This window comes from Enoplosus armatus, chromosome 20 (assembly GCF_043641665.1).
Source record: "Enoplosus armatus isolate fEnoArm2 chromosome 20, fEnoArm2.hap1, whole genome shotgun sequence".
In the NCBI taxonomy this organism is placed as follows: domain Eukaryota; kingdom Metazoa; phylum Chordata; class Actinopteri; order Centrarchiformes; family Enoplosidae; genus Enoplosus; species Enoplosus armatus.
This window is the reverse complement of record NC_092199.1, coordinates 14,400,332-14,416,179: the sequence shown is the minus strand read 5'-3', so window position 1 is coordinate 14,416,179 and position 15,848 is coordinate 14,400,332. Positions and strand designations below refer to the sequence as shown.

At 40.5% G+C, this 15,848-nt stretch overlaps 1 protein-coding gene across 1 annotated transcript; it reads right to left on the bottom strand.

Annotated features, from left to right (window-relative positions):
* Positions 1–1,388: 1,388 nt before the first annotated feature.
* l3mbtl2 (L3MBTL histone methyl-lysine binding protein 2) lies at positions 1,389–11,139 on the bottom strand. The gene is made up of 17 exons (XM_070926737.1): positions 10,789–11,139; positions 10,526–10,643; positions 10,251–10,384; positions 7,009–7,084; positions 6,743–6,822; positions 6,422–6,539; positions 5,152–5,286; positions 4,867–4,955; positions 4,448–4,694; positions 4,109–4,179; positions 3,665–3,769; positions 3,305–3,452; positions 3,035–3,117; positions 2,691–2,925; positions 2,310–2,375; positions 2,035–2,187; positions 1,389–1,941 (listed from the first exon to the last, which is right to left on the bottom strand). Exons 1-17 carry the CDS (start codon positions 11,137–11,139, stop codon positions 1,541–1,543), a joined length of 2,610 nt encoding a protein of 869 aa, XP_070782838.1. The 3' UTR covers positions 1,389–1,540.
* Positions 11,140–15,848: the final 4,709 nt, after the last annotated feature.

Genomic DNA, 15,848 nt, shown 5'->3' with positions numbered 1-15,848 from the left:
TCCAGGGAACCTACACTGAGCACACATGGCACTGCCCTGCTTCACATTCCCAGCTCTGAGCAGCTCTGTTGGATGTTTTAGCATCTTGAAGGAGGCAAATGAAGTGAATGTCATTAGCTTTAGTCACTTGCTCAAAAATGATACAATCTTTGACTTTGTGCTAGTTATCCTTAACCACTAAACCACAACTGCAGTGTACTGAACTCACTGAATTTCAAGTCCCATTTGTAAAGGTAGCTTGAGACAACATTCAAATCAGCAAGTTGAGAAACAGTATTTTTTTTTTTATCAATTATTTCATATTTACAAAAAAAGAACACATCTGGATATAAAACAGGAAAAATAAAACATTACAACAAACATTTGTCTCTATGTCAACCCAGAAGGATCAAACACTTAAGTCATATTTACAGGTTTGTGTTACATTGTGTAGTGGAGCATACCAACATGGAGAAAGTGAGGTAGTTTTATAAACTGGCTAAGCTGGTCCTTGTGAAATATATGCAGTCATTAAAAGTCTATAAAGTATTCAAAGTTTTGACCCTATTTTCATAAAATCAAACCCTGTTTTTAATACTATGTTCAGTATTCTTTCAGCAAAAGCTATTCAATGTATTTACATTCCATAATTAATTCTCTATCGTAGTTTTTATTGGTAGTGGTGGAGTCCGCCATTCCTGCTTGTGATTCAAATTGTCTGAGGGGAGCTGAAGAGAGGACACGTCTGCATGTAATCCAGCGTTACTGTAATTTTATCTCATTTATATCAGCCTCGCTGTTTACTGTTCAGTCTCCCACAGCTCTATCAGAGCTGTATTTAGTTAATGCTAATGCGAACTCACCATTTCCTGCTGCGGCTAGTTCACATTAAAAGTGTTCAACTGTCGAAACACGGAGTGGCTTTTATTGTGAAGCAGTCACAGAAAATGAAATGTATTTGTCGCCGCGGTTGCCACTGTTGAAAAATGCATGTGCAAAACAAGACGACAGTCATTCTGGGACTTTCTGACTGCGGATCAGTTTTAAATATTGCAGGGAGCAATGGAACAACTAAGAATCTCCACAGTGAGATGAAGAAAGCAGCAGGCGACAGGCTGCAAATGTCCACCTCCTAGGCAAGGTAACAAACTCCTATTACAGTGCCCCGCTGTTGTGTGGAAAACTAGAAAAGAAAAAAAAAAAATCAGGTCGCAGTTGCTATTATTATGGACGGACTTCTTTATAAAGAATATGAGTTTGTTTGGTTGCTCCCCCAATTCTGGAACCCGCACTTGCTGTTACCGTGCGTCATCAAATCAAACAGGACTGAAATCTTACGGATCATAACTTTAAACCACCAGAGATTCTTCCTACTGATGATGTACCTTTTTTTTTATTTGCTCTATATATCCCAGCATGCTTTTGTCAGTGCTTTTTCCATCAGTTTTTTCTTTGTTTTTCTCACATTGGCCTTAATTTACTCCATCACAGTCATCACAATCTCTTTGCTCATCCACCTTTTCCGCAGTTCTCTTATTTCTTTAAAACAGGCAGACTCGTCTCATCCCTCCGTTCCTGCAGGATCTCCTGTTGTGTCCTGCTCTGAAATTTCGTCCATGGCACTGTCATCTCCTTGGCTCCCCTCCTCTTGGTCCAGCTTTCGTCTCCTCTCTACACCACTGCTTCTTTTGTTTTCACTCTGCTCCATGCTTTCACCAGTGAAGCTCTCTTCCAATGATCCCCACTCTTCACTTCTTCCTGCTGCAGTTTCACTCTGCTCCATCTTTTCATGCGATACGTTTCCCGAGCTGCTCGGCTCAGTTGCCTGATGTAGTCTTGACTTACTCCGGCCCCCTCCCTCCTCCTGTTTGATTATACCCCGAGAGACTTGTTGAGGGTTGTCTGGAGGATCAATGGGAGTCTCCATCTCCACCTCCTCCACTTTCACCTGTACTGCAAAGACTACACAGACATAATTAAGTCAGCAAATTATCAAAATTGTCCCACGAAAATGGGAAAAAGTGAACAGCATGTTGTATGAGCTTGTCTACTTACTCTCCTGCTCCTCTGGCTCAGTCTTGGGCTGGATGAGAGGCATTTTTGGAGGAAGATTGCCGCCTTCCTGCCCTGGAGGACTGTCCTCAGGCTGCTGATCAGCATCATCTTTAGCTTGGTCCTGAGAGAGCCTCTTCTTTACATTCCTCTTTTCTATGGAAAGCAAAACAAGGAGGCGAAAGAGTAATTTCAATCAGATGTAAGAAAACACTAAATGTGAATCCGGTTTCTGTGGCAAGACACAAGACTGCATATACATTTGAGTCAAAACGTACTCTTTTTCCCATATGCAAAGGGCTTGCATTTCTTGTTCTGTGCCGACTGGTTTTCGTGTAAATCAACTGGAAAACAGAATGAAACGTTTATTAAACAACTTTATGCAGGGTCAAAAACATCTACACAGCACTGGCCACCAGTCGCTCCTCTGTCACAGTGGTAGACTACAGGTTAGAAGGGGAAACTTGTGATGGAAAGTGGACAGTTTTCTGCCTCATTTGGCCTTTAATTCAACCGATAATCCAAATTGCAGTTCAATCACAATTAAAATGCCTCATGTAAACATCTCAATTAGAATAAAATGGCTCAGATGCCCAGTTAACTTAACCCAGCTCTCTACAACACATTAGGGGGGTACTGCTATTAAACGTAGTGTTTACCGAGACCAGGAGGCGGCTGGAGCTGGTAGCCCATGAGCTCACACCAGCCGACGGGGTAGATGTCTGGGGACTGGTGGTCGACCCACTGGTCGAACTCGTCCTCCCAGCCGTCGAAGTGGATAAGCAGCAGGCGGCCTGCAAAACGCTTCACAGTGGCCACGCACACCAGACGCGGCTCCATCAAGTCCACCGCCTCCAGCTTCATGTTGGTGGAGAAGCTGTGACCTGGGTAGTCCTGAAGAAAGACAAACCGTGGGTTCATATGCTGTTTGATGAAGTTTCTTTTTGTACCAAGTTAAGACAAACTAATAGAAGGATTGCACTCCTTGTATTTCCTGTCTTACAGCGTTGAACAGTCGTGCCGGTGCAGCTTTAGCTTTGGTCTCCTTCAGGTATTTCTCCCAGGTGAAGGTCTGAGAGTCATAACCTTACAAGACACAGAGAAATCAGCAAGTATTTTCATTAACAGCACTCTGCTTGAGTATTTTCTATCTTCTTCATGGCATACATTGACACCTGTCAAGAACAGGACGGTAAGGCAAACTATTACCAGCAGGAAGTGCACAAGTGTAAGCTGAAGCAGAGGCTGAATGAACAGGCATGTTAATATTCACCTTGAGGTACTGTGAGAGGAATGACGTTCTTTTCACAGAAGTCTACAGGAAGGATGGCATGAGATGAGGCATGGTAACAAAACCAGTCAGAGCCGTTGTTCGATATGGTGCCATCGATACCCACCATCAGGTAGCCATCTAACAACACCTGGGAGGAGTGGAGGTTGGCAGGGACAAAGAGACAACAGTGTAGGAGTTAGTGTTTTAAAGACATGGTCCAACTAGAGGATTTTTTTTTTTTACTCTGCCACTGTAATGTAATTTATAACCACACAATTGTTCAGGCAAATCTAGTCTGTCTGATGGGGTCTAATCAAGATTATACTAACACAAAACCAGATCAGAAACAGCTGCATTTACCTTGTGTACAGTGGCAACACAGATGCTTCCCAGGTTAAGAGGGTCAATGGCCTCCAGCTTCATTCCTTCCTCAAAGAAACAGCCCTCCATGTAGACAAACCTGGGCTGCAGATCACACAGTGGTTTTCAAGAGTTGTGCTAAAGCAGCGCTATGTAAAGAGTGACTTTCAATAGGTAGTGAGTGCAGGTTAGTGTCACATCAGCAATGGCCCAAACTTCACTATTACTCACTTCACTTTGACGTCAATTGTCGTGAAATACTGAGTTGTGTCAAATGGGACCAAAATAAAGACAGTAGATTATAAAGTGTTACTGGCTGATCGGTCTAAAAAGAAAATATCACGCCAGGTCTCTAAAAACAACATCAACTGAATTAGTTCCTACTGTTATCAACTGTGGATTTACTGTCAAGGTTTCCATAGAATGATTTTGACATGTCCTTACCTTTTTAAAGAGCAGGAATGTACTGTCACAGTTACCCTTCAAACCGCTGGCAGCAGCTTCCACACTGTTCACTGTAATTTAAAAAGAAACACAGAAATACATATATATATATATGCAGTATATATCTTTATGTTAAAAGCTTTCGTTCAAGACAAGCATGAAATGTGTGTTTCATCTATTTTGATCACTGCTTGTGATTTTTAGAATACTTTAACCTGTCGAGGTGAATGGGAGTGTGGTCCTAAAGGGCCTAATGTAAATAAACCAGTGCAAAATGTGTTTCCGTCTATATTGCATGCCATCAATCGTGTGTATGGATAAACTGAATCCTAGACCTACCAGGTGCTTTAATGGCATGACCCACTTTGTTGGACCAGCCTATCGGGTGCAGGAGGGGACTACCCATGTGGCACCAGAAATCAGAGACAGCGTTTTCGGGGGCGTCGCTCTGGTCTGTGTACACCAGCCGCAGACGGCCACCAATAATCGAGTCTATGATGGCCACGCGGGTCCGACTCACGTGTTTGGGGTCCACCACCTCCACGCGCATACCTATTCTGAAAGAGGTCCTCATGCCCTCTGCCAACTAAGAAGAGGACAGACGGAAGGTGGCAAAGGGACAGAGTTCATGTGTTTAATTCATTCGGTGAAATGAAACCATTCCTTTAATTTTAATTAACTCTTCACATGTACAAGACAGTCAGGTTCCCATTCACGAGCCAAATCATTGTGTCAGGCAGTCCAGCATCCAGTTTTACCTTCAGGTAGAAGTCAACAGGTAGAGTGTTGGCCCCCACCAGCTTCATCATCAGATACTCTTTCCAATCTGGGATGTTCTGCTTCACATCTATGGACACACATTTGTTAAATTAGAACATATCCTCTTGCTAAAACTGATTTAGGCCAATCGCTACGCACTCAAATTCATCACTATGGCCTAATGCCATCAGGAAGCCAATGAACCTTGCAATTCTTTTATTGGCTTACATGAGTGTGACCATGGTCATGCGGTTCTGTGTTTGCATGGCAGCGTGGTTCCTCACCTTGTGGTGGCACCAGCAGCTTGCTTGTCATGGCGCACCATCCAATCGGGTTCAGCTCTCCCGTGACGAGGCTGGACCAAAAATCATGGCTGCTGTCGTGTTCAAAGCCTTCATATCTCAGCAGGGCTTTGTATCCTGGAGACAAGGGACGGGAGGAAGGAAAGAGTTAAGTTACTATCGATGCTACTGCATTTCCAAAATGTCAGGCCCATATTAACTTTTTATTAAGATTAGATATTGGGCTGTAGAACTTAAATACGATGCAGTTTCTTATGATTATGAATGAACTGTACTTTTGATTAATAATACGCTAGTTATTAATCCGTTAACCCAAAATTATTCTAATGCAATGTTGTTGCCATTGTACAGTCTATTTTTGTTGTGTCATTATGGGATTTAGAAGTTTAGTGTGCCATGGTTGAAATGCTGTTTCAGAGGCCCAAGTTAAGTTAAGGAAAAACTCAATTCTGAGGACAGACTATTTGTAATTCTTTTTACATGAAAATAGAAAAGATGAGATTTGATACAAGATTTGAGCTGAAACATTTAGTAAAATGACATAGAGTCTAGTTCTGATAATAGTTTCAGAGTGAAAATCCTTTATCAAGCAAAAATAGTTGAGGCGACACTAAAATTGACTGGCTCATCAGAGGATGAACCCTGATGAGTCTGACCCCATGGCTTTTCCTCTGGCCCACCGTCAGGACAAATTTTCCATTTTTAGCCCTACTATTAGGCTGTAACAACAACAAAATCATCAGTGTCATTTTTGTCCAGCCAAACATTTTTGTATTATGTAATAATTACTGTAGCCTCTAGGGGATGCTAGCCTGCTTTATCCCTTTAGTTTTGTTATAGATGATGTTAAAGTGGAGTTTTCTTGTAAACTTCTGTAAAACAAAAGTCATGTTTACATTCATTGTTATTCATCAAAACACACTGTGTGTATATTTGAGGCAGTTTTTAAGTATTCTAAATCCAGCATTGTTTACAGTCTTCTTCCCTGCAGGTTAATTGCAGCATATCTTGCTGCGTTACTGCTACCTGTAGATCAGTGAAATAGTGTGACACCATTGGCAGAAATGTGTACCGCTTCAACTGTGTAAACAGAACAGGGACCCACTCAAAGAAAAACAGATCCATATCGCTACAAGGGTCAAAACCTCCACAGGGAACCTTTAAGATTGATTAAGAGTAAGAAAATAAATGTGACAACTGGTCAATTCCACGGTATAATGGCTCGCTAAAACAGACAGACAGATGTACACACCTGCAACCTGAATGACAGTAGCGATCCAGTAGACTTTACTGGGCAGGACCGCGTTTGTGTTCAGGACCTCCACCTTCATTCCTACAGCAATGTCATCCCACTGGGCACACAGGGGAGCCTGCAGGTGGGAGGTCAGATGTTTCCTTACACAACATCAGTGTCACGTGTTTTATGTGCTCCAGGTTCATCCTTCTCCTGACCACAGCTATATTAAACTGGCATAATTGTCCCTACAACAGTATTAGAGACAAATCCCACAACATTTATGATCTGTGAGAAAAAAACAATTGTTTCTAATTACACTTTGCAGATAGGACTCACATGTCTGAAGCAGGACACTGATGCAGCCAGAGATGTCTCCTTCTCCAAGTAGGAGCCCCACTCAAAACCTGCAGCAGATGCTACGGAGTGGAAAGAATAGAGGAATCATACAGCTGAAGTAAGATTTTGTGCTATGTTTGTGTACATGTACAGTATCTTGTATCAAGATATACTACAAGTATACTATAACTGACCACATGACATCTGATTTTGTACTGCAATAAAGTAATTTAGATCCTCTGTGTGTTTGTGTTCAGTGTCCTCACCATCCTGTCCTGTTGGGGCTGGAGGGGCTTTGTTCACCTTGTTCAGCACAGTGGCTTTTTTCGAGGGGGGCTTCCCCTGGAGAGAGAAGCACAAAGAAAGATTGCGTCGTTGAAAGAAGTTGTCTCATCGTCCTGATTTTTGTTGCCGTATTACCACTTGTAGCACATTTAGCCAAATGGTTGTTTATTTCAAACTGTTGGCATGTACTGCAGGGGAGGAGAGTAACGAGTCAGATCTGCTGTCAAAGGTGAAAACGTTTGAGACTTTGACAAATTCTGGTTACATTTCCCGACATATAAAAGAGAAGACTGGCAAAGAAACACGTGTGTCTGTGACTAATAGCTCTGTGCACGCTAATGCTTTGACTTACAGGTGGTTCAATATTCATGGGTGAACATATTATGAAAGTGAAAACAAGAAGCAGAGGCAGCTTTAAAATAAAGCTCAGATATAAAAAAAAAACAGATATAACATTTGTCAAAACCCTTTGGGCTAAATTCATTGCCACAAAACTTCCCACAGGAAGATGGCAAATATATTCTTTATTGCAGTTTTCAGTTAATAATATATACAATCACATATTTCCAGTCTTAACAGGCAAAAGAAATACAAAACACACACACACACACAACAAATTACTACTAAATTACTACTATGAAAATATTTGGACCAGGGTTGCAACTAAGGATTGTTTTCATTATCAATTAACCTGCCAATGACATTCTCAAATAATCAAAAATCTATGACATGTCAGAAAATACCAAAAAACGTCCATCCTGTTTTCCCAGAGCGATAGTTGATGTTTTCAAATGGCTTCTTTTGTCCGTCCAACTGTCCAAAACTCATATTCAGTTTAGCATCATAGAGGACTGGAAAAAAACGACTGCTAATATTCACATTTGAGAAATCTGAACCAGCGATAGCTGTCAACTTTGCTTCAAAATGAATGAATTATCAAAATAGTTTTCTATCTATTGACTAACTAAACGATTAATCAACTACTCGTTTCAGCTCTCCTTTGAACACTTTTGTACAATTAGTTGTGCAACAAAATGACACTGGTATAAAAATGTTCCATTTTTTAACAAAATGCATTCAGTCAGGCAATTCAAATCAAATGTAAGTTTAGATAAATAATAAGATGAGGAAAAATCTAAAAAACATTTTATGCTGCAGTGATCTCAAGGGGTTTTCAACATTGCAGGCTTTGCAGGTCCTGAAAATAATGTATGCTCTCGTTACCATAACTCACCAGTTGATCCAGGTAAAAGCCACTGGCGGTGAGGTCACCTGGCTCAGAGGTGTGTGTGTACGTGTACTGGGTGGGGACCGAGGTGGTCTTGAGGAGCCGGGCCCGGCGGGTCGGCAGGTCCGAGATGTCGTAGTAGTCGTCCGGCTGAAAGTGCTTCTGGCAGACGAACAGCTTGCTGAGAACGTGCAGCGGAGTGTTTACATCCATGTTGAGAGCGAACAGCCATTGCCTCAGTCTCTCTGGGTCGCCCACTGGAAACCGGTGAAAGACGAGGTTCGGGCGTTTTGTGTTGCAGCACGCTTCAACGCAACACTTGTGGACCATTTGTTTGAATGTAGGGACGTCTCCGTTGAATTACTGAGTGAAAAGAGTCGGACTCGCCCGCAGACAGCCTCTCAGGTCGGTGCACTGATTTCAAGTCCAGCGCGGTCCTCCTCCTCTTCTTCTTCTTCCCCCTTTTCTGCAATGGCGACCGGTTGACAGCTTTTTTGCGAAACACTGCCACCATTTGTTCGTAATTATAAATAAGGGAAATATTAATATACACCAAAACAATAAATAAAAACCAGTTTCCAAAGATACCAGTTGCAGAGGAAATGTTTGTTGTTGAAAACATGTAATGATGCAGCCATGAAAACATGGAGTCTTGGATTTGAATGTTTCCCTCAGTGTAAACATAATTCAGCTTCAACTACAGCTGAAACACCTTGTCAAGTGACAGAAAGTTTTGATAATCAATTTACCTTTAACCAACTTATTTTTAGCTTTAGGACATTTTGATGGACATTTTTCAAAATTCTCTTGACATTTAAGATTAATTGATTAGTCAAGTAAATACTAATTGTTAGTTGCAGCCTATAGGGAGTTAACAGTATGATCCAGTCAGAAAGTGTGGAATAAGATGGTTTTTCCAAGTATAAGCTACTTAAGGGGAACAAAAAAAGGGGCAAACTGATGTTGGTGGTTGGACAGTTGGAATTTTGTGAGGCTTTGAACAGCACGCACAAACCTGTAACTTGGTGAGGTATACCTAAAATCTAAAAATCTCAACCAATCACACCGAAACAATCTGAATAGAATAGTCGCGCTCTGTTTTTGGCTGAATACTCTCTTTAACGACCAATAAAGTAACAATAATCCTGATGCTTTTCAGTACTGAAACGTGATGTGAAAGCCCCCCCAAAGTCTTGGCAATATGTCTTTCACATTGTTTTGCATACCTTCATCACTGAATGTCCCCATTCATCTTTGCGTGTCAAGCAACATATGCTGGTTTTGATTGCATGTAAAACTCCTTAAAGTCAAATCAATGTGGCGCTGACGGAAATAATTTTGTCGTATTGAAATGGTTCCAAAATACACCGTTGATTATACTGTAGATTTTCTGATGGAGGCTGCTTACGAGGGTAAATGTCTCAAATACTCCAAGCTGGCTGCGCAGAACTTCTATCTGATATAAAAAGGGATTCAAAAGCTTTTTAGGAGCCTCTACAGTCTACACTCAGAGAGGAGCGGGAACAAAAGTGGCAGTAATGCTCGTAGTAAAGAGGACAGTGAAGGAGCTTGAAGAAATAGAAGAGAAGGGCCGCTTCTGTCTGTGCCTCAAGAGGAAGGATAAGAACAGATGGATGAGGACCAGTGAAGGGAGATGTCACGGAGGCAACCCTGTCAATGCTTCTCCATAAGTGGTACCCAACTAATGATGCTGTCAATGGTGTACAAGCAGCGGCCGAGGTGCAGCAGAAAGAACTTATTAAACCCCACACACACGTTGTGATGTACATTATGTAAAAAAAAAAAAGTGTACAAACTTTGGCTTTTGGATGAAAAACACAGCTCTCCTTAAAGAGCAAGTTAACTAAAAGATTGTAAAGTTGTAACAACAAATACCAGCAGGTGTGTATGAAGAGCTTCACTCCAAAATGTTACGTGGCACTAATTCACCAGACAGTATTGTTTGTGGGCAGCAATATCACATATTTTTCTCACCTGCAGACGTGCCAGTATGGAGGACTTCTTGGAGTTTGATGAATAGGAACGTGAACAGGATATACTGCAGAAACGTTTGGTCTTCGAAAAGAAGGTGCTAAAGCTGCCGGTGGTGCCACACATCTCACACACCACTGTAAAGATAAATAAATTAATACATTATTCTACTCCATCACTCCTTTTAACAATGTTAAAATTGCATTTCAATGAACAGACAGAAAAGTGACATTTTGTCTCTCAACCCTTGTTCTCTCGTCTCTGCGTTTGCACCTCACCTGGTCGTTCTTCTTTTTTTTTTTCCCCCAGCTTCACCCCTCCTTGTGTCGGATGTTCTTGGTTACCTCCCCCATCAGTATCATCAAAGCGAATGGGCGCCAATTCATTGTATTCTGCCTGTGAAGAGAAAAAAACAGAATGGTAAATTTACTCTGATTTTACATCACACATATAAACAACCAACAGGCTTGCTTAAAGCTCTCAGATGACAGAAACTCTCTCTGCAGTGACATTTTCCAGATCCACGATAATAACTACTCACACTCACGGCACGCTCTCTTGGCTCAGCTGTAATGCCCCGGCGTTGGATAGCAGGCAGGCACTTACTACAGCCCACTCCACTGCAAAAGGAACAGTGCGGACGGACGAACACTGTGGGAGCAGCTCCCGGCCTCAGCTTCAGAGCCCCCGTGGGTGGTCTGGGCTCAAAGTACTCCTTGCCAAAATGCTCACTGCAGAGGTGAGAATTAGGTGTGGCGACCCACTGGGTGCGGGTGCGCTGGACCTGCTTCTCCCATTTGCGAAACTCCTCATGATCCTTTGGGAATTTAAACAGCGTCACACCATCTTCTGCAGTTTTTCCACATCCATAGGCAACACAGTGGTAGGGCATCCTGTGTTTCTCAGAGTTCAAAGCAGGGTCTACAGCCAATGCATCCTTTCTACTTTTGAGTTGCAGGGCGTATTTGTACGAGTTCTGCAGGGGAAAGTAATGACTGTATGTTACAACTAGCAGACAATTTTCCAATTCTACCACAGACAATACATTCTGTAACATTTACTTTTAGATAACACACTAGACATGAGAAAACTGCTGGTCAGACACAGGCAGAGCTGCATGATAATTTATATAACACCTTTGCTGTTTCTTGCTCCAGTATTTCTTAGTCTTAAAAACTGCATTACAGTTAAATGATACATTAATATCTGACTGCAATGAACGATGAATAATGCCTCTTGCCGCCTGGCAAGATTTGGTCAATAATATCAAGCCGTCAAGTCTCAACAAAGTGAACATGTACAATAGACAATGAAACGTTAATTTATAGGCAAGACAAACTTCTATATACCAGAACTTAGAAACATTTGTTAATCAGAATCAGAAACTGTTTAAACAAGTAAACACAAAGTAAATGTCATTACCAGGCCCAACATGCGAAATAACGACCACTTTAAAATGAATTTAGCTGTTAAACTCACTGTTATGTGCACATTGTTACAGCTAACAGGTTTATAAGCAGGCTGGTCAAAACATAAACAAAAGTGTGACTAGCTCACATGCTACTGTACATACGAGCTAATTGCTAATATTGCTAACAGCACGTTTGTCCAATAATGAAGCAGCAATTCGCTTGTTTTTACTTTAAGGGGCAACTTACAGAGGCTAATAATGTCTCGGCACTGATTGAAATGTTTCATACAACTGCTAAACTATTTGAATATAAGTTTAACTATATCCTCGTAGCCCCCCCCCGGTGCTGTATAGTGGTCACCTACCTTTGACGTCACCGTAGATACTTCTTACGCACGGGCAAAGCATTATGGGAGTTGAGGTTTTAGCAGAATTGGACAAACGCGAACCACAGTCAGTCACAGATTTGTCTCCTAATCTAAAATGAATTATTGGGCAGGCATACAAGTGTTAAAATGTTGGCTTAATAATTAAATTAGAAGTTAATAGTAACGGTGGTAGTATTTGTAACAGTAAACGCTGTAATGGTTGCCTTGCCTGGTCAAATAAGCAACATTAACCCACTTATTTCTATAAAAACTTTTAAAACCTCCAGTACTCTGTAGCTTTGCATCTGCAATATTGTGTTTATTTGTTTGTTTCATACCATATTATCATATTTACAGAAAATACTTGCATGTCTATTTTTTGTAAATTTCTACAATATTTATTCATAATCTCTTAGTGCCATAATCATCTCTTTTACTTTTTTAACTGGCAACTTGTTATTCTATTCATGTGCTCGTACAGTGAGCTAAAATATGTAATCACTACATTTTTTTCTCTGGTTGATGATAATCCAACGGCCATCGCGAGTAGACACACCTTAGTGATTAAGCCCAGTGTAACTCCAAGTAAACCCCAGCCTGAACACTGACCAAAAAAAACAAAAAACTAGAGTAGTCTACAACTTAGCGTGAACCAAACAGGAACTGAGGTATTGACATATTCAGGTGGAGTTTTTTGTGGGCATACTGAGAGTTTGGGCCTAAAATATGAAAATTAATGATATCTAAGAATTGCTTTCAATACTGAAATTACAATCAACATTAAATTACAATGACACTTTTTAGTTATGACACATACTTGTCTATAATTGCATACACATGCATCGCTATGCGACAGAATCATTATGTTTTTCTCTTAATCTACACATAGGACAGAAATAAGTGTATATAGGTATTCAGTCATCTATCTCTGTATGATTTTCTTCACCTGCTGCCCAGCATCCCCTTGTCTGTGTCAACACCACAGCAGTTTATTCTCAGAGGATTTTATTAATGGGCTCTGTGCTCAACTGCCCTTGCTCTTTTTGTCCTGCTAAGGAAAACAATGACAGTCAGTCGGTCTGACCACAACTTTATTCTGGAACAAGATATTTTGACATCCACAGGTAAAATTGCTCTGAGGTATTCAGGGTTATGATTACTCCCTGTGATGTTGGTGACCCTGTGGCCTTTCCTTTGCAACATCAACATAATCATAACCCTGAACATGCCAAGCCAACCCCAAAATCAAATGGCTGGATGTCTATCCAATCTGCTTTGGACATTAATGGTGCTCAGAGGATGAGCCCTTATATTTTTGGTGACCCCCTTTCCTCTTGTTCCACCTTAAGGCCAACATTTCCACTTGTACATAAGAAATATAAAAAAAAATCAAAATCTAAGGTGAAGATGCCATCAGATTTACTGAACATATTCATGCTCACCAGAAGATGAACCCTTTAAACTTAAATGACCCCAAGTTTTTACCTGAGGGTGCACTCAGGACAAACTCTGTCAGCCTCAGTATTGGGTTATAATGTTCCATCCAATACTTTTATACAACGGAGTTTAACATACATTACAACTTTTAGGTACAGATTTGTCATTTACAAATTTAGTCTTGTTGTCCTTGGTGCCAGTTTCTCATTAAAAGCAGGTCTTTCAATACAGAGAACAACACTAATCTAATATTGTACCCTTATATTGTTCAGTGCTTGTTAATTTCAGTAATATTTGTCAAAATAGACAAACGTGTTTGCAATATATTAAAATGTTAAAATACTGACTGGGCCTTTATCACAGGGAGTAGAGGCCTTTTTTCACAGCAAACATTTTGACTTTGTTGGAAAAGCACAGGAGCCACTAGTAACATTAACAATGGCTCCATTTTATGCCATGACAGTATGACAGCGAGCCAACCTGCACAATACCAGGAACCAACTAAAGCAACTAAATGGAATTCAGCCATCATTAATTGTTGTTAATGATTATTTACACTTGTGCTTTTCCTACTGTGACATGTCAAAATGTCTTCAGTGAAAAAGTCCTTTGTCCAAAAGAGCATTGCTGCTTTCATCTAATCAAATAATGAGATAAGTCTAAAATAAGTATTTTGATGACTTAAACTTCATTCTGTGACAGTATATAAGCACTTCCAAGTCAAAACACTACTGATTATATCACCAAATGTATTTTATTTATTTTACATTATCAATTTATCATCAATACAGGTCTAAAACCTTTCACAGCCAGTCTATATATCATCACTAATGGCCAACATTCCCATACGTGTGTACATATAAAACAGGAAACTATATGCACACACAAACATAGTGTATGTGTATGTGTGTGCCCAGGTAATGCACTGCAAATGCAAGTAATGTGATTTACTTCCATTTGCAAGTGTTGATTTATTGAGCACTGAACAGCCAATAATGTAATGTGCTGAAACGTTGCAACACAGCACACTGGGACTGTGTGAATGGAGGGTCTAGATTGTATAGAAAGATTACTTTTGAGTTTCTGAAAAATGGAAAATATGTTCTGGAATAAACACAGCATCCGATTTCCCTCACAATAGCTCTGATTTTTTGTCATTTTTGAGAATGAGAAGGTCTCATATGTCTTATAGTGTCACTATCTGATACATTGTTGGCCAACCATGGCATGCATGGGCCAATTGATTACTATAGCCTGGTGGTAGTACTCATACTCTGACTACATGGCAGTGATATTACAGTAGGCCAAAGATGGATGCATCAGCCTTCCATTTTTCTCAGATTGTCTGGATTTTTACAATCCACTTAAATTAACTGTATTTCTTCATTCATTTATTTATACAACTAAGTCATCAGATTAGCCTATTGTTGATTTTGTCACCAATTGAATATCATAAACTTGGGTTTGGTAGCTAGAATAACAATATACTATGCATATGTTATTATATATATATTATCTACTCATTGCCCCTTCAATAGGCAGACACTTTAGGTAGGGTAGGTGTAATAAATACTATAAAAAGAAGTTTTTATGTTTGTATTTTAACCAAAGTTGTATGCGTGGTTAATGGTTAAGGCTGGATTACTGACCTGGCAGAGGTGGCAACTGCCTCAGGACCCTGAAGGCCACAGGTTCACAGTGCGTCCATTGGTTTGTCATAATTTACTGTGAGTGTAGACTGTTTAAACCCTTTATAACCACCTATTAACTCTTGTTGTATTAAATCTACAATCAAGGAATGTTTGTCTTCTGCTCTGTTTGGATCAATGGTGGTTTAGACGCATCTGAAACATCAATAAATGAATGAATACAACTGAAAGAATTCAAGGAGCTTTCACTTGTCTTCATCTTGTTCCTTTCTGTACCACATTGGAAGCCCTTGTTTCCATCCTTTTTGATGTAAGCATAATATCAACTGTAATGGTGCGGGCCTTAATAAGGGCCATGCATGACTGAAGCCCCTGGCATGTAAAGTTTAGTCAAAGTAACGTAAGACCAGAATTAAATTGTGAATAAATTCTCTTTCATGTTCAGATCCTGTACAAACAGACTCTGATTTGCTTCAACATTTATGTACATGTAAAATGAGCAAAGTAGGCAATGCTGATCACTGGCAGAGTTGGGGGCAGAGTAGTTTTTTCCCTGGGCCCCCTAGTGGGTTAATCCAGCCACGGTCCTGTGACTGGGCATGATACCTACACTGTCAGGGTTTGACTCCCAGTGTCAGTATGCACTTACAGTCCTGTCCCCAAGTGTCATGATTCACTGATGTGGTTATTAAATGATAATGCAGGTTTGGTGAACCCTTCAACATGGAGTGGAATT

Excerpts from the sequence above, each read along its gene's own strand:
- l3mbtl2 (XM_070926737.1), bottom strand. The coding sequence starts at position 11,139 with ATGCCCTACCACTGTGTTGCCTATGGATGTGGAAAAACTGCAGAAGAT. Across the intron at positions 3,453-3,664 it reads GTGTTGCCACTGTACACAAG|GTGTTGTTAGATGGCTACCT; the intron begins GTAAATGCAGCT and ends CACTCCTCCCAG. Across the intron at positions 1,942-2,034 it reads TGAGCCAGAGGAGCAGGAGA|TCTTTGCAGTACAGGTGAAA; the intron begins GTAAGTAGACAA and ends ATGTCTGTGTAG.